This window comes from Ambystoma mexicanum, chromosome 14 (assembly GCF_040938575.1).
Source record: "Ambystoma mexicanum isolate Mex_15411 chromosome 14, UKY_AmexF1_1, whole genome shotgun sequence".
NCBI classification, from domain to species: domain Eukaryota; kingdom Metazoa; phylum Chordata; class Amphibia; order Caudata; family Ambystomatidae; genus Ambystoma; species Ambystoma mexicanum.
In genome coordinates this window covers 282,593,465-282,613,064 of record NC_090940.1, presented here as the reverse complement: position 1 = coordinate 282,613,064, position 19,600 = coordinate 282,593,465, and the positions used below count along the sequence as shown (strand labels likewise).

The 19,600-nt window shown below is 45.9% G+C and overlaps 1 protein-coding gene across 1 annotated transcript in view; it reads left to right on the top strand.

The window, feature by feature from the left end:
- POLE2 (DNA polymerase epsilon 2, accessory subunit) overlaps positions 1-19,600 on the top strand; it is a 1,095,907-nt gene that overhangs the window by 435,482 nt on the left and 640,825 nt on the right. Inside the window, exon 10 of the mRNA XM_069637399.1 lies at positions 9,487-9,559. Coding sequence (XP_069493500.1) covers positions 9,487-9,559 — 73 coding nt within the window. The remainder of the gene's footprint in view (positions 1-9,486; positions 9,560-19,600) is intronic.

The following is a 19,600-nucleotide window of genomic DNA, read 5'->3' as shown; positions in this document are numbered from 1 at the left end:
ATAGAATTACGTCGTCGGCAAATGCCAACCAATTTATATGCAGAACCCCCAGTTTTACAGGAAATGAGTCAGAGTGCATCCACAGATTGTCTATATCGGCTAAATACAAGTTGAACAAAATAGCCGCTAGGTTGCACCCTTGTTTTACCCCAACGTAGGTACCTATTGGGTCTGTGAGCTGGCCACTACGATCAATTCTTACTCTATAATAGTGTTGTTATGAAGCATGGAAATCATTGCTATTATATGAGCAGGAATCTGAAACTCACGCATTTTGGCCCACAGAATTTCCCTGATAACACTATCAAAAGCTGATGAGAGATCTACAAATGCTGTGTAGATTGAGCCATTTAACTCTTTTCTCGAACTTTTCAATAGATGCGCAAGAATTGTTGCGTTCAGTTGGGTACCCATTCCCTTCCTGAATCCAGTCTGAAAGAGTGAAAGAATATGTGTAGATGATATAAAGGTATTCAACTCTCTAAGAATTAGAGCAGCAAAGACCTTTGCTGGAACATCTATCAAGGCAATTTGTCTAAAGTTTGCCGGATCGTCTGTTCCTCCCTTTTTTGTGCAGGGGGATAACTAGGGCAGATGACCAAGAAATTGGCAACCTTTTCATTTGAAAGATGCTATCATAGCAGCGTTTTAAATGCATAGACCAGAATTGCAGATCATCCTTTAGCAGACAAGGTGGAATTCCATCTGGGCCGGCTGCTTTTGAAGACTTGAGATTCTTGATCACTAACTCAATTTCTTCCACCCCCTCATGGACAGGTGTCGGGAAAGTCTACCACAAGGGAATCTGACTTGATTAACAAACTTTTTGGGCAAGGCATATTTATTACGATAAAACTCGACCCATGCATCCCCACTCACTGCGGAGCATTTTTCAGTCAGGACTCTTTCCATAGGATCTCTTAAAATCCCCCAGATTTCAAGTGTTTTTTCCCAAGCAGTAGGTTAATCATTTTTTGGTTCTTTTTTAAATAGGCATTACATTTCAAAATTTTAATGTCGTTTTTGTACTTCACCAAGATAGCTTTTTTTCTATCAATTACTTGGTGTGGGGCAATCTTATAGTCCCTTGTTAAAGCCTGAATTTCAATGTTTTTCTCTTTTTCTTCTTGCTATATCAAGGTTGAATACGCCAGCTAAGTCGTTAGACAGAGCATGCCCATTCACATTTGATATATAATTAAGATGTTTACGAATCATATCCTCATTCCTAAGGTTCAATGACCTACAATCTGCCATAGACAACAGTTTTGGATTAAAATTTATCATATCACGGCTAACCAGACCGTTCAATTGCGGACACATTTTTGAATTCCACCTTATGGAGAGCAAATGTCTGTCAGTTTCTGGTAAAATCAAAGGTTTATACAATTTATGTTCACAAAATTTACAATCCATTGTACATTCCAAACAGAAATTATCGCTGAGAGTTGTCTCTTCAATTATACAAGGAGAAGCTGTACTAGCTAACGTACTTGAAGTGACAATATAATCAATAGTAGAGTTGTACATCCCTCTTGTCCATGTCACTTTAGCTGTATGTAGGACTCATCAATTACTTGTCTAGTTGAGTCCATGGAACATGGGAGGTTGTAATCCGTAATATTCGAACATCTAGAACTTTCAAGATCCCTAATACTTGGATGCAGGGATATGACACCTGATGGGGAGCCACTCACGCTTTCATCGGAGACATCCACCACATCCTCAGAACTAACACCAACTTCTGCTTCAGTCAAAGTTTCCTCCTAAACTATAGAGAAAGTTCTTTTGCAGTGTATAATTTTCAGGGGGGTCTGTCGAATCGTTAGAATAGTTTGATCAGAGATAATGGTGCTAGGATTACCCACTCTAGATTCAGAGACATCTACATTCACACTTTCAGGTGGTAATACAAAAGATAAAGTAGGGACAACAGGCTCTGATGCCAGAGTGGGCTGACCAGTGAGTGACATTTGATTTTTTTTTTTCCATAGAATTTGCGAATGTCTCGATTTTGCAGAGTTTGAGTTACAGGAGTAAGAGTAATGCTTTTTTTAGATGTGCGAGTTGCCCGTTTGGGTTTGTCACATGGTTTAACCAAAGAGTTGGTAACAGGTGACTCACTCGTATTATTTTCATTCAAAGTTTGCGTTGGTGGATTAGGCATGCCAGATTTTAGAGAGTATGCAACACGAGACATTGCAACGACTGATTATGTCTTGGAGCCTCAGCACAACCAAAATAAACAAACACAATACAATAGAAGAAGAGCGCATCCAAGATGCTGTTGCAAAAGTAACAAAACACTTACGATAGGGCAGACTTAAGAGTAGGCACGGGACCACCTGGCACTTCCAGAAAAATATCAGCAAGTCTCACATGGCTTATTTAAAGTGCAAATAGTGCCTAAAACACACCTGTCTGCACAGAATAACTCTAATTCAGCATGGCATGGACCCCAGACCCAGTCCCCGCCAGCCGAACAGCCCAACAGCACACTTCTAAGCACTTCCAAATGCGCGTACACAGTGCTTTTGTGATGCTGCTGGGAGTTGCAGAGGCGGGCAGTGCGGGGGCGGGCGGGGTGGAGCAAAAGTTCTCGAAGGTTGCCACCTAATGAGAAAAAGAAAAAAAAAGAAACACAGAAGGAGGGCCAGTAAATAATACGTATACAAACGAAACCCAGCACAAAAGCCCAGCGCAGGAGACTTAACTCCCAATGTTCAAAGACAATGAGGTATTTACTGGGAGTAGTAGTCAGTGTCCAGTCTGAGTTTTGCCACGTTCCTGGGCGGCAATCGGCTTACTTCAGCTTGCCCTTACAGCCTCCTGGCTGCAGTTTTAGTAACAAGAAAAAACACAATGTCAGGCGGGTGAGCAGGGATCCAGCCCAACAGCACACTTCTAAGCACTTCCAAATGCGTCAGAATATTCCTGTCTCCTTGCAACTGAGAAAAACAAGGAACAAGAAGGTGAACGAGGGCCAGGGAACGCTGCACACTTCTCCCCACGACTGGTGCAAGCAGCATGCTAACCGCTGCACCAGCAGTAATACAGACACTATATCCTGGACCTGACGCAGATGGGATTTTACTTTAAAACCGTTTCTATTGCTTACATGCACTGGATTTCACTGCAACGCAGCCCCCCACCACAAACTGACACTCTACAAAGCGGCCGTCCTTGACACAGCACGTCTACCCACGCAGAAGAAAGGGATGGACTTGGCTCTCTATTTATAAACTGTCTGTTTTAACACCTCCCTGGCGGGGCAGGCTAGGTCGGATTGTCCGGGTCAGAAGTTCAATGGGAAAAAGGAGGGGGAGAATAAGAAGACGGACAGGAAACAGAAAATTGTGGGTTGATCGGGTGAGGCCAGAGGAGCAGAAGGCAGAAGACCAAGAGACATGCAGGATTAAGGATGCAGGACTGGAGTGTGCAGGCGTTTGAAAGAAAAGTTGAGATATTGTGTGGTGAATGGGCATGTAAACTAGGTAGTGAGTGTTGGAGTATATAGAGAGTCTGGTAAGTGCTTGGTATAGTGAGAGGATGACTGAGTGGTAGTGTGGAGGAGGGAGTAGGATGGAGTAACATCGAAGGGTGGAGGCATAAACTAGAAGGCAGTTGAGAAACCAAGGAGGGACAGAGGGAAGAAGTACAAGGAGGGGAGGAGTTGGAAGGCGGAGAGACAAAAAAAGGAACATCAAGGTGTGAGGAAATGTCATTTGATTGGGGCTTGAGTGTCTGCACAACCCTGCAGTTGCTTTAGAGCTACTGTCTTTGTTGGCATAGGCCCAGTTTAGGAAGTCCCAGGAGTAGCTTAGATAGACCAGGCAATTGCCTGTAGGACCTCATGCATAAAAATATAGAACAAAGATAGTAGGGGCCAATCAGCTCTATTAGCCTTGAACCATCTGTGGGAGTGGGAGTGTTCTTCGGGCCATCTCTGAGGTGATGCACCCAAACGGGCAACACAAAGAATAGAAGCCACTATGTGTCACAACCCAGCAGACCAGTGCAGATGTCCGCATGTTTGCGTTGTCACAGATGGAACAGGAAACACCCAGAGTCTTTGAGACAGTTCAAGGGTTTTTATTTGTGGGGCTCTTTTTTTGTCTCTCTGATGTTTCACTCCTCCTACTCCTCACTTTGATGCAACTAGTCCTGCACTCCTCCACCCGCTATCACACTCCTTCAACCGCTATCATATGCCTCCTCCCACTACTACAGATACCTTTCTATCACCCAGTATCACTCACTGCACATTCTCTCCTTACACTAACTGCTTCTGCTCGCACGCCACCCAAACACTCACACTCAAACTGCAAAACCACTTTCACACTATAACCAATACCTCACCTGCTCCAACAATCTCCTCCACATGTCACTGTTTCTTCCTTCCTTTTGCTGGTCTCTTGCTCATCCTCCACCTTTGACCTCACCCACTAAACCCACCCCTTGTATTTCCTGTTCCTTCCTGAACTTCTTTTCCCTCCGTTTAGATTGGTCTTCTTTCCCTAGTCCATCTGGACTGCTTTCCTCTCTCCGAGCTGTATATGTGCATGGGAAAGCTTCAAGAAGGGGGGCCTAAGCCCTGCCCACTGTCTCTGCATGGGCTCTGCACGTAATGTCCATCGTGACGTATCAGAGTTACTGTGATCGTTTGTGTCGCTGGTTTTCTGCACAAAGGGCCTCATTACAAGTGTGGCGGTCTGGTACTGGCACCCTTTCCGGACCGCCACACTACAAGTCTGCCTGCAGGGGCTGTTGCGACCGGCAGGTCTGACATGCCGGGCGCAACTGTCCTGGTAGGCAGACTTGTCATGGAAGCACCAGCACTGAAGCAACGATAACAGTGCTTCGGTTTCCCCGGTCCAATCGAGTCCTATGGGACTCCACAGGAATATGGAACATTTTCTGGCGCCTAACTTCTCGATCCACCGGGATATCAGGCGCTGGAAAAGTGTTACGAGTCCGGCAGGTTACCGCCGGACTCATAATGAGGCCCAAAGTTATAATATCCTTGGGGGAAAACAAATTTGGTAGTTTGTCTCTCTGGTGGTCTATGAGGGTTACAATGTTTGCGTAGGCTCCCATCAGTGCTTTTGGCCGGGACAGCACTGTCCCTGTAACTATCGTACAGGCTCACAGTTTCCTCTGGTGGCCCCCGCTCTCTTCCCTGTTTACCGGGCAGCTTCGTACTGCCTCTCATTGGTGCGGTGGCAACTTCGGAGTGCTGGAGGGTTTTAGTTTCTTGTATGGGTGATTTATTTTACGTTCCTCAGTTCTCTCGGTCGGTTGTGCTGATTATCTTGACTGGTTTTGATCTGTAAAATTAAAAGAAACGCTGGCAAGCATTTTAGGAAAGATTTACTCTCCAACTGTGCCTCTTGCGTAGTGTCTGCATACAAGAATGCTGGTATTGGGGGTGGATGTATGTATTGCGGCCTGCTTTGTTGAATGTGCTCTCTGGGCCAGGGTTGGCTCTATATGTTCTCTTTCACCACCGTCCTCGCAGAGAGAGGGTTTATCCCTCAACCTGATTAGGTCTAGTCTTTGCCCTTGTCACAGTGGAAAGTGGCAAACCTCTTTGTAAAGACGTTACACTAGTAGTTTTGGAGCCGCGGAGTGGCTCTCCTGCCAGATCAATAAGCCTTGGAGGCCCTCGCACGAACTGTGACATCACTGTCAAACTCACCGTACTGGGCTGCCATTGGCAGACCACACACAAGAAAGGGACGGGGCTTACATCCTGTGTCATGCCTTTTGGTTATGTTATGGTTATTCATTAAACGCAACATACACCACAAGGCATCATGGCGCTAACCCAACTGAACTGGCTGTCTAGAAAAGAGAAATATTCTAGAAGATAAGTTTTCAAAGATTGTCGAAACAATAGATGGTTCTTGGTGGCATGCAAGACGGAGGAAGCAAATTCCAAAGATTATCAGCTACGACTGAGAAAGCACGACGACCACCACAGGAACGATGAAACCGAGTTACTTGGATGATGGCCGTCTCTTGTGATCAAAGGGGACGGCAAGAAACATCCGGGCCACATTTACATTGCAGGTACTCAGGCCCCATTGCCATAAAATGCCCTGTGTACAATACATAGGCACTTAAACTGGACCCGATATTTATCGGGTGGCAGTGCAAGTGACGCAAAACAGGAATGATTTGGGAAGCAAAAGGGATCTGAGTTAGAAAACATGCAGCTGCATTCTGTAGAATTTGAAGCCGTTGTATCAAATACTGTGGCTGAGCTAAAAAAAAAAAAGGAATTACAATGATCACAGCGGCCTCCAAAGGGGCATGAAACTGGGACGGTATAAAAACTAGTCTTTTGCAAGACTGTGTTTTAAATGTCCTGATTGCCACAGAGACGCAACATGAGCTTCCAAAGATATGGAAGCCTAATGTTTAACACCAAAGTCCTTCACACCTGGAACAGTGGTGGAAAAAGATCCAAGTGAAGAGGGCCAAAAAGCAGGGGTCCAAAGAGAAACATCAGAAGGGGCGCAAATCACCAGTTCCTCTGTCATGTCCCTATTCAGTTATCGCTCATTCAACAACCCACCGACTGTAACTGAGGTGTGGCATCCTGATGGAAAAGATTGAGCCTTACAATGATATGAGTAGCACCGGAGACCATGGGCATGGATGAGCTTAACCAGAAGTTGAATACAAACATTGATTAATATGGGTGACAAGGCAGAGTCCCAGGGACCCCCACAATAGAGAGTAACAGAGTCAGAACGAAATGTAGAGAGAAATAGAGACTCAGCGTGATCAGACAGGAATGATTTTAACCAAGCTAACACCTGTCCTGACAAGCCTGCTCCAGACAATCCAGCAGGATGAAGTAGTCGACAGTGTCAAATGCAGCTGACAGATCGAATAATATCAGTGCCCCCCTCCACTCTTACCTGATCAGAGAGCCGGGCCAGATCATCAACCACAGAGACTAAAACAATCTGTGCCACGGCGGAAGCCAGACTGAAAGGGACCAAAGAAATCTGAACTTTCCAGAAAGGAACTAAGCAAAAGGGGAAATCAAAGACTCAAGAAGTTTCATTAAAAAAAGGTGGCAAAGAGATTGGGCAAACATTGTAGGGGGCCGAGGGATCCAACAAGGGTTTTTAGGAGGGCGATCAACAAGATATGTGTACTTTATAAGGGATGACCCCAGAGAAGCTAGAGTGATTCGCCGCCTGTGCAACCCATGGGGCAATAACTGGCATGATGATTTTTTAAAAAAGCCAGAGGATTAAAGTCAACAGGGGAATCTGACTTCCTAGTGGCTACCACTATATCATCTGGTGTGAAAGCGGGAAAAGAAGACCCAAGAATGGCAAAAGCAATTGGCCGAAACAATAGAATCATACCTGCCCGTTGTTTGCCAATTGTACCGCCTCCTGGTGGTGCGTGGAGGGGATGGGGGTAGAACAGTAAGTGCCCATGGAGCCAGCAGGGGAGCATAGCCAGTAGAAGGTGAGGGGGAGAGGTTAAAGGGAGATATAGGAAAAAGGAAGTTGTGGGTTGTTCGGGTGAGGTCGCAGAATGTGGTGGCAGGGCAAGAGACCAAGCGTAGCAAGTATGGTGTAGGGTAGTGTGGAGGAGATTATTCTGGCAGTGTGCAAGGTGAGGTATTGGTTGGTGAGTGGAAGTACTTATGGTTGAATGAGCGTGTTTATGAACGGAGCAGTAGGGAAGAGCAGGGAGTAAGTGAGAAGATGCAAGAGTGAAAGGGGAGTGATTCAGGGAGAGGTTGTGGATAGAGCCCTTGAGGCCTACGGGTGAATGGCGCGATGAAAAAAACAATATAGATAGGAGTGGTAGCAGTGTGAGGAGAGTAGTAATGGTGTAGAGAGATATGATGAATCCAATGGAGTCATCACGGATTCCCTGGTGGGAAACTCCTCCCATGTGGCTGCGGGGACAGCATCTACTACCTGATCCTGAACCCTGGGAGCGGCTATATGAGGGAGGATCACATGGGAGGAGACAACTACCGGGGCGATGTCATGACTTCATTGGATGAGACGCAGTATCCACCCTTTCCCATGAGGAAGACACTGACACCCAAGACCTTAATGGCCTATTGTCAGTTAACACTTCCCCCTTGTAGAGGAAGTCAAGAAACCTTTTCTCTGCACTACTCTGGTCAGGCCCCCACCTTTGACCCACAACTCATGCATAACACCTTTTGTCTGATTTGGCTTTATGTGAAATCTCTGAGAAAAACCATCTAAGAGTGAAGTCCAATGACATCCATGGACTCCAGCTCCCATAAACACCCAGGTACTGAGATGAGGAGGAGGATGAGGGAGCGTACTGCTTAAACAAGAACTTTGTGAGTCCAGTGAAGACACAAAAGAACTGTTAGCTGAAGAGATATTTTTGCCATCCTATTTAAGAATCCAGGGGAAGCTGACCACCCTCTGGATCCAAGGGTCTTTACCTTGGAGAACATTTTCATTGGATTTATTCGTATACTTTTTGTTTTTGAACACTTTTGCCCACATCAAGTGAAAGACATTTCCTTGCACCTCTTTATTTTGTTTGTGGTGTGAGGGTCAGGATAGAACATTTTGGACACAAGGACGGCTTTTCAGTTAATGGCATCCTGATACAGACAGATACTTTGTGGTTTCTAGGTAGGGAAGTTCATCTTTAGAGTAAGGCCAGAGAGGAGTTTTCCCACCCCATTTTGATTTAGTAAATGTCTTCAACCAAAAACATGACAACTTTGAGTCTGGCTTACATTTCTGACTCCTCTCAGAGGGTAGAGTAGTAGTGGTGTAGAGAGAGGAGAGAGAGAGTAATAGGAAGTTACATCGAAGGGTGAAGGTAGACCATAGCTCAGGGAACATATATAGGACAGAGGAGAAACAATCAGGGAGGAGAGAGGCAGTGGGTGGAGTGGGAGGATGGAGAGTAGGAGTAAAGAGAGAGTGACTGAGATATAGGGAGAGGAACATCCGAGTGCGGAAGGAAAAGATCAAGTGGGGCTGGAGTTTCTCAAAGGCTCAAACCCGAGTTACATTACATTGGGGAATCTTGGAATTCGGATCCCTAGAATTTTCTCTGAGAGAGGTAGGCAGATAATGTTTGTGTTAGGCCATCCTTTTAAGCTAGTCAGATTTTAGGTTGTATGGGTTATCTATCTCTAGTGACCAGCCTGGTGTTTAGAGATGCCTGGGCTAGTTATTTCACTCTGACATCTTATTTTTACATTCTAGCAGGTTTTTGTTATTACTTTAACCATTACACATTAATCATTCTGATAACCAACTTGGGGACTGTTGCTGCTGCTCACAAGTATGAGCAATTTATATTGATTTCATTCCTTTCTTTCCCTAACCAGTTGTACCCATCATAATTCACTGCCTTAATTTCTTCATGGTCTCTGTTCAAATTCTTCATGCATTCTTGCAGAAATGAGTATAATTTTAAATAAACGCATTTATTTGTGTCTTGTAGGATGGTATGAAGATAAAGTACTTCATATCAATGCCTTTGGGTTTCCACCAACTGAGCCAGCAGCCACCACAAGGTATGTGTATCAGAGGCTATATTTGAAAATACTCTCCTGATTTTATGTTCAATATTCTTCTGTATTTAGCCATATTGTTTTTTTTTTGTTTTCTATATTCATGTTTGTTATTTTTTCAAGTTGCTGCTAGTATTTTCCAGCATGCATTAAACAATGTATTAAAAAATGCATACATAGATGTATGGTACACATATGGAGATGAGTTCTTGCACTTCAAATAAAGTTCCATCCTCTTGAAACAAATGGCTACTCTGTGACTGCTGCTCATTAGGGACACATCTATCCACCAATTTATGCAATTTAAGCAGCTGACATTACCTGCCATTTTGCCATATTCATGCTACTAGACTGCAAAGATGTTGGCCTGCAAAGCATGACTGACAGCACGGGGATCCTAGTAGGGCAGAGGGGGCTGTTTTATTTTTCTTTCCTTTTTGAAATTTTTCTGAATTAATACAGATGGAAAACAGGTTGATTTATGTCTGTGGTTGTGGGTAAAAATCAGTTAAAACGGAAAAAGGTGAGCATTAGTTATAAAAGATGGCTTAATGTCAGTCCTCTGAGCAGAGGGAGCGAGCGCCACCTGAGCTGTGTCTGGTTCCTGCTAATCACAAATGAACATGAAATGCAGCAAAAACAAAGAGTGGAGAATATTGTTTCCCTCTACCAAGTGGTTCATGGGAGTAATTCTATGAAGATGGGTATTATGCATATCAAACTTTATCTCAACTTTCAGCAGTGACTCAACACAAAAACTATATTTCCCAGGAAACCTGGCCGCATATTACAGTTTCTTTTACAAAATAACTGTAGTTCAAGTCACATGACCTTGTACACCACTCTAGTACACACTGTCCATGTTCACCACTTATTCTGCGTTGGCCACCTCCACATAATTTGGTGCAAGAATCAAATGATCAGAAACATTTGGCCTGCCAGCCAGAAATTCCAGAATTTGTCTGTCTTAAAGGTGCTGTAGATCACTTGCTTTGCACACATGCTGAGGTTCAGTCCCTAATGGCTGAGGTATAGGCAGTCTCTACACCATTAGTCCGCCACCGTTTTGGTGTGACTTGGGAGGTATTTGCTGACCTGCAGGCAATAATCCCTACAGTTTTTGGCTACCTCTACTCGTATTCTGTACTATGTTACATTTTGGTGGTTGATGAAATGCACAGCAGAGACATCCATCTTGAGAAGGTTGTAGGTGTTTATGCACCTCCATCTTACATCTCTTATCATAAATATTTCCGGCAATAATTATGCCCGCTTAGCTCATGCACACACAGAGCAGCATCCTGCACCCCAATCAGTCTTGCTGATGTCTGGTTTGATCACCAGAGCTGTAGTGGGGTCAAACATTGTGTGCTCATTCCAACGTCCATGTACTCCAGCCACTAGTGGAGTACAGTTAAAGCCTCTAAATCCAGGGGATCCACTTAATCGTAGGACATACCCAGTTGCAGGTGACAGATTTTGAGTCTGTGAAGGGCCATGTCGTGTAAAAGGCATGTTGAAATCCCTTGCATTGAGGAGGCCAAATGGCCAACAAGCCTGGCCTGTTGTCTAAGGGATGCCTCGCTATGGCAAAGGGTCATCTGAATTTCATTCTTTACAGCACTCACATTCCAGACCATGGTGGTCAAAGCTGTTGATATGTTGTCCACCCTGAAGCCCAGGTATTCGAATTCCCAAACAAGAGTCAAAGTAGAGATAACCCAAGTCCTTCAGTAGGCCCAAGGCCAGTTTGACGTGATCCACCAGTTCCTCCTGAAACTGGGATATGAGCATCATGTTAAAGTAAATCACCATCTTCACTCCTTGGTCCCAGAAGTCTACTCCTACTGGTTTCAGAGCTTCATGGCCCATGGAGTGGAGGGCTGCTGAAAGGAAAGCTTTTAGATTTGCAACCATGATGGCCCATAGGAATTGCACGAACCGCCTGTGTATGAGGACTCCTATTGTGGCTATCCCAATGCTGGAATCTTCCTCTACCGCCATGGGACCTAAAAGTCCCACCATGAAATTGTCTAGATGAGTGCACCTGTCATGTCCAACCCTTCCAAAAAGGCATTTGGAAAAAACTCTTTATAGAAGCTCATGCTTTCTTCAGGGCAGTGTAAGTGTTAACACGCCTGCTAAATTGGTAAAAAATCATGAGCTGTTAAGCTACAGGCCCAGTTTACGAGGAAGCCATTTTGCCTAACTTGGAGTCCATTGTCAGAAGTGAGCTGCTGAAACAATGCATTTGCTGTTGCCAAGAATACACTCTGCTCTTTGGACATATTTGGCCTGTACTAGCGGGTCCACAGGTAGCCCATGTTTAGCCCCATTTTGGAAAGGTTCATGATCTTCACCAGTGGATTTGCGTGGTGCTGAAGTGTATCCTGGCATGAAAGTGAGAGATGCTCCAAACCCATCTTTGGATTTTTTTTTACCTTTGGAAGCAAATGCCAGGATGTGAAAATCCATATTGGTAGTGTCCATCACTGTAACCCACTAAGGTGGGTCTGTGATATTTCAACTTCATTTCACCTCCTTAGTCTGTGGTTTCCAGAGCTGTAAAGCCATTAGGTCTGCCACACGAGGCAAAGGGGTCCACTCTGACCGTGGATGCTGAATAAGGTTTAGATTGAACATGGCCAGAGTTTGCGCTAAATCGTCCCCTCATGACTGCTGGATCGGTATGGGTAGCGTTATATTCATACGTAACAGATCTTGTTCATTGTCTCTTGTCGAAGGATACTGAGGTGGTAGCATCAACCTTGGTGCTGGCTCGCCATTCAGTTCCTCTTGCTGTAACATACTCTAGAAATGAGGGAGGGCCTGGGCACTACCACACCTTCATTTTGAATGCTGCCTTGAGTCATTACAAAGCCAATTGAGCCCCTTTGAGTGAAACCTCCAAGAATGTTTTAAGTCTGAGGGAGGTGACAGGGGATGGAAGGTGGGAGCAGAAGAGACCTGTCTTTTCTGGGCTGGAATACTGTTTTTGTTCAGGTTTGCAAACAAGGAAAGAATAAGGCTCCCCTGGACCCAGAAGCAGAACGGCACCCACTTTCTTCAATGTCATGCAGTCTCTGTTGAACTTGAGCGAGACCCTCTCTCTGTGTGGCATACTGTTTTATTTAAGGAGCTCCCTTTGAATGTGCTTATAGCTGACGGCTTGTGAGTGGTCTGATAATATTTGCGGCTCTGTTGACTGTAATAGTCTTCTACCGGGTAGTCTCTCTGCTGCTCCTCGACATAAGAGTTATATTATTAGTTGTTCTCCTCAGGTCCAGAATAGTTTGAACAAGGCATGGTGTTAATTATGTGCTCTACATGCTCTGGGTGCCTGAACTGGACTCAGCAAGGGGTGGGTAGGGAACACCATGACTGCTAAACAAGCATTCTGCGGAAAATATATGTGCTCTGAAATGCCTCCAAGTGTAAAATACTTTCTCGGCTGTTAACCACTCAATGAGGTGTGAGGAGTCAGGAATGAAACTTTGACACATTTTAGCCACGGTTTTGGCTTAAGACTTTTTTTAGTACATAAAAGGGGTTGGGGAAAGGACTCGCTGTCCCAGAACTAGTGGAGTTTCCCTGCCTACACTTAAAACTAAGCATTTGTCAGTGTCAGAATGTCCAAAACAAAACCGTCCTTTGTCCAAAGTACTATTCTGTCCCTCACTCTCTAAACAAATGAATTCTAGGGTGAAAAGGATAATGTCTTTGGCCTTGAATATTTTGCACATGTTCAAAGAAATGGTGAAAATAATATGTAATTGCAGCAAAGACTCTTTTAAGGATAGATATCCTTGCTCCAGAGGGTCCCCCCCTTCCCCTGGATTCTTCGTCGTCTAGTTGGTGCACAAACAGTTCTGGTCAGTGCTTTGAGTCAACGACAAAGTTAGCTGCGTACCATCTCTCAAATGTCTAGACTTTAAATTATGTTTTTTTCTTCCTCTTGGACTTCTTTCACCCTTGCAGATAACAACATTGCTATGCAAGAAATGGAGGTTCTTATTTTCATCAAAACTGAAAATCTTGGTGTTAAAGGGGTTTGATCCCAAAGGTGGTCACTCTTCCTTCCCAGACGTTTGTACTTCTTGTCTTGTGTAACCCAGCCTCTCAATAACCCCAATATATCCTTCTCAGGACTTTCTTTCGCTGTTCTTTAGTTGTCACCACAGGTGATTCACAAAACTGTTGGGCCTTTTAACTTGTATGCAGTTACTTTGTCTTAACATGTTCTTCTGTTAGATTTTGGGCGTCCCAGTCTCTTGAACCAACACAGCCTGCTGACTATTTCTTGTTTCTTTTCCTCTTCCATCTTGCCTGGTGTATTTCTTTACCAGGGTATCTTTTTATACATTTGCGACTACCTGGTGTAAGGGAGAATTCTCTGTTTAGGCTGAATTTCCTAACATAGTGAGTCCCCCAGCAGCTTTGCTGGATTTCTGGAGTTTGTTTTTTCTCCTGCCAAGAGTGAGACTCTTTTTCTCCCACTCTCGGACATGATTTGTCTTGTTCCTTTGACTGATAATGTGTTTTATTGGCTATGGGGTCCTTTACTCCACAGGGTCTCATGTGTTTTTACTATGTGTGTTACACAGCACCCTCCATGCGATGACACAGGGGTGTCATAGTGACACCCCACCATAGACTCCATACCCTGGGACTGACTACTGTCACCATTGGATTTACTAGTCCCAAATTGTGAACAGAAACCAGTACAAACAATCATACTGTGGACGTACTGGTCGGGGCAATTCGATTGCCCGGGTCTGTTAGTCGAGGGGGCACGTCTCGGTCCCCCCTGATCGAGTTTTGGCTGGTGGCAGTGGATACAACTTTTTATATTCGACTGCAAATATATCTCTATGGGATTTTCCCATTGTTCGAGGCTACCAACTTTAATTATTTAATTCTCATAGCCTCGAACATACTGCCGGTTTATTTATTTAATATTAATTCGCCGGTTGGTATTTTTTGCCAGGACTCGATTCTAAAATGGCGTTTGTGTTCTCTTCTGTGACTCCAACCCAAGTCGAGCCCTTTGTTCCACTTTTTGGCGGGCTTCTCCACAGAAGCCTCCAAAAGTGGTGCCACTCTGTCTGGGTACCACAGAGGGTGTGGGAGAGGGTTAGGCACCCTGGACTGAGTTACCTTGGTAACTCAAGTCGCACTCTTGTATGATTGGCCCAAGTGGTGAGCCGGCCGGCTCACCACTTAGCATGTTTGATTGACAGCTAGGATAAGTGAATGGGGGTGTGCTGCATAAAAGCAGGGCTTTTGGGACTGGAACTTGAGAAGTCGCCACAGGACCTGAGAATCCGACGAGGGAGAAGATGAGCCGACCTGCTACGACGACACCACCGGTGAAGCCCTGCGGAACCGACTCGACGTCGATGGCTCCGAGATTGTCGAGTAGAATTCCAATTCTGTCGAGGTCTTCGAGGCCTCCGCCTTTGTTTTCGACGCCATGCTCGAAGCCTTCGACGTCAGCGTCGACGACATCGACGTTTTCGAGGCCGATAATGACAGTTTCGGCACCCTCTGCCTTGGAAATGGGATTTACTCCCTTTATGAGTTCAGAACAATTGAGAACTATGTCCTCAATTTTGGAAGAGGGTGAATTGTCTGAACAGGAAGACACATTTGAGTTGCAGGGACCTGTAACCCCAATTAGAGAGGAATTTTCCTCTGAAGAACGCAGGTTAAAGGATCTTCATGATTCCTTACATGAGGCAAGTGGGTTAGACACTTCCCCTGAGGTGGAGTTTGCTAGGCCAGACCCGGGGGAGCATGCTGAAACCCCCTATAGAGCCTTAATGGCCAGGATCACAGAGTTCATGGGGTGGTCTGCACCTTCACAATCTTTCCAACAAGATGACCTCACGGATATTCTTGACAAAGGCCCACAGGAGGATCCTGTGGTGCCTTTTCATAAAGCTCTTCAGAGGAAGATCATGACAAACTGGGAAACACCAGATGTCGTACCAGCAGTAAATAAAAAACTGTCTACAAAGTACAGGGTATCTTCTACAGACCCGGAGTTTTTGTCTAAACACCCATCCCCAGAAAGTCTGGTGGTACAGGCAGCATCCTCTACCGATGTCAAGACGGCTTATCCTACCGTCCCACAGGACAGGGACGATAAAAAATATGATGCTATGGCAAAGAAAGTCTTTTCAGCATGTAGCATGGCGTTAAAATCTGTTAATGCTACTTGCACCCTTGCTAGGTTCAGCCATACACTTTGGGAGTGTGCTTCTACAGCGGCTGACTGCATCCCGGAGGGAGAAGAAAGAGATGCGTTCCTGAATATTATACAGGACGGTAAAGACGCTATGTGCGAATTCCTCCAGACGGGCATTGATTCGGCTGACAGTATCAGCAGAGCAATGGCGGCAAGTACATCAACCAGGAGATTCGCTTGGTTGAGAAAGTCTGGTTTTGCCCCAGATGTGCAAGCCAGACTCTTGAACATGCCATTCGATGGCTCTTCTTTGTTCGGGAAAAAGGCGGATGACAGTTTAGAGAAACTGCAAACTTCAAAAGCAGCAGCAAAATCCCTAGGAGCTGCAATCCGTCAGACTCCTTTTCGTCCCACGGGAACCTCTGCGAGGGGCAAGTCCTTTCGCTTCTACTCCGCATTCGGAAGAGGTAGAGGACGACCGGATCAAAGGGGACAAAGAAGAACTACCCGAGGTGGACGGGGTAGATATTCAAAAGCCGCAGCAACAGCAGGTGCCTCTTTACCATCGGCATCTGCATCAGCCGCCCCAAAACCACTCTGAGGACTTCCCTCACAGGACACCTGTAGGAGGCAGGTTGACTCAACATCTGGCGGTATGGCAGGCTATCACGTCAGATGCTTGGGCATTGGAAACAGTTGCCCAAGGTTACTGCCTGCCTTTCCTACGTATACCTCAGAGTCATCCACCGGGGATCAGCTCTCAGAAAGCTCCAGATCCGCTCCTCTTGCAGGAAATTTGGGACCTGCTAGAGAAAGGTGCCATAGAACCGGTACCTGTAGCGGAGAGGAACAAGGGCTGGTACTCCCCTTACTTTCTCATTCCAAAGAAAGACGGAGGACTGAGACTCATCTTGGACTTGCGAGAATTGAACAAATTCCTCAGAAAAGACAAATTCAAGATGGTCACTCTTTCTCAGATCCTCCAGGCCCTTCAGTTCCAGGACTGGTTGGTATCTCTGGACCTTCAGGACGCTTATTTCCATGTGCCTATCCATCTCAAACACAGGAAATACCTGAGGTTCGCAATTGGCAACTCACACTATCAATTTCGAGTGCTGCCATTTGGGCTGACCTCCGCCCCGAGGGTCTTCACCAAGTTAATGTCGGTAGTGGCTGCAAGTCTAAGGAGGGAAGGGATTCACGTCTACCCCTACCTGGACGATTGGTTGATCAGGGCTGTTTCTTCGGAACAAGCTCAGATCCAGCTAAATCACGTGTGCCACTTCCTTCACAGACTGGGTTTCTCCCTCAATTTAAAGAAGTCACAAATGATACCATCGCAGAGACTCCAGTTCATAGGAGCGATCCTGGACACTTCCCTGGGAAAAGCCTCGCCCCCAGAGGTGAGGGCTCAAGATATTCTACAGATGGTTACCAAGTTCCAAAATGCCCAACGTCTCCCAGCCTTCGACTTTTTGAGGTTGCTAGGCCTCATGGCATCCTGCATTTTCCTAGTGCCAGAGGCTCGCCTGAGAATGAGATCCCTCCAGTGGGCACTGAGGACTCAGTGGTCACAATTCTCAGGGAGAATGACGGATCTTCTTCAGGTTCCCGGCAGGGTGGCTCGAGACCTTCAGTGGTGGGCCTGTCAGGAGAACATTCTGAAAGGAGAACAGTTTTGGCAACCCTGGCCGGAGATAACAGTAGTCACGGATGCCTCACTCACGGGGTGGGGAGCCCACGCCAACGACTTGACCATCAGCGGTCGTTGGTCTCCTTCGGAGTCCAGACTACATATCAACCTGTTAGAGCTGAGAGCCATCAGACTTGCGCTGAAGGCGTTCCTGCCAGCTGTACAAGGGAAGAACGTCCTAATAATGACGGACAACACGGTGGCCATGCATTACCTCAACAAAAGAGGAGGCGTAGGATCACTACCCCTGTGCAGAGAGGCGATGCAGCTCTGGTTTTGGGCAATCCAAGAAGGAATCTCTCTATCGGCAGTTCACCTAGCCGGAGAGAAGAACTTGACAGCGGACGCTCTGAGCAGGCAGAACACAGTGTCCCACGAGTGGGAGCTAGCTCAGGAAGTCCTTCAAGAGATCTTCGCCCTTTGGGGAACCCCTCAGGTAGATCTGTTCGCCACCAGCCTAAACAGGAAATGCGACCTGTTCTGCTCAAGGGAATTTCCCCCGAGAGGAGCTCTGGGAGACGCGTTCATAGTGGACTGGGAGTTTCCGCTTCTGTACGCGTTCCCACCGGTCCCTGTCATTCCTCAAATGATCAGGAGGTTGAGAAGATTCCGGCGAACCATGATCCTAATTGCCCCGGATTGGGCCAGGAGAATGTGGTACCCGGACCTTCTAGACTTGTCCATCTGCCCTCCAATTCGACTTCCACTCAGAGAGAACCTACTCTCACAGAAGGGAGGTCAGGTTCTCCATCCAGACATCAAAACCCTCAACCTTCACGCTTGGCTTCTGAAAGGCTGAGGTACAAGGATTGGGACCTCCCTGATGATGTTATGGAGGTGTTGTTTTCGGCAAGGAGGCCAGCAACAAAGTCTTTATACCGCTGCCGTTGGAACAGATTTTGCAGCTGGTGTAGAGAACAGAATATCAACCCTTTTTCATGTGGTACACCAATGGTTTTGTCCTTCCTACTATATTTGGCAAATTCAGGCCTTCAAGTTGGCACCATTAAGGGCTATCTCGCAGCGCTATCCATCTTTAAGCGTACTGCGGAAGAACCATCCTATTTCAAATTACCCTTGGTAATACAGTTTCTAAAGGGGTTAACCAATGTTTATCCCCCAAGACCATTCCAAGTTCCCCTATGGGATTTAAACTTAGTACTAACTTTCCTGATGGGCACACCTTTCAAACCTCTCCATTCTTGTTCGTTAAGATTCCTTACCCTTAAAACTGTTTTATTAATAGCACTTACATCTGCTAGAAGGGTGAGCGAATTACAAGCTCTTTCTTGTAAACCCCCTCACACAATATTTCACAAAGACAAAGTTGTCCTGCAAGTGAAGCCTAATTTCCTCCCAAAGGTGGTTTCTGAATTCCATATCACTCAGAAGATTACCCTACCATCTTTCTATCCTCCTCCTCACCCGGGGAAAGAGGAAGAGAGGGTACACAGGCTAGTCCCTAGGAGGGCTTTAAGTTTTTACATCAGTAGACTAGCCAGGATAAGACAGGCAGACCAGCTGTTTGTAGGTTACGCAGGTCACAAACTGGGGTTACCAATAACTAAGCAGACCATTTCCAGATGGATCATTCTAGCTATTCTGGAATGTTATATACTGGCAGGGAAAGAGCCCCCTCAAAACCTTAGGGCTCATTCGACCAGAGGTATTGCAGCTTCATCGGCCCTCAAAAGAGGTCTGCCGGTTAAAGACATCTGTGCGGCCGCTACATGGTCGTCTGTCCAAACCTTTACACGTTTTTACAATTTGGATTCCTCCTCCAGTCAAGAGACTAGGTTTGGAAGGGCTGTACTGCATTCTATTCATCAATAGAAGACAGCGTGAAGTCAGTACTCCCTCCTCCGATAATAGAATACTGCTATGGGAGCCTATCTAAGATGAGGAATACTTCGGAGGACACAATCCCTTCGAAGAACAAGTTACTTCTTACCTTGTAACGTTCTTTCGACGGGATGTTCCTCCGACGTATTCCTCATCGACCCTCCCATCCATCCCCGCAGTTCTACTTCCCTTGTTGTTGCAGCTTACGCTCCTTCAGGGTGATTAGTTTAGTCCAGAAAGTATTATTGTGGGCTACAAAACGGAACTGAGCAACGGACGCTGCGGGCGGCCTTTATAGGCAGGATGACGTTGACGTCGA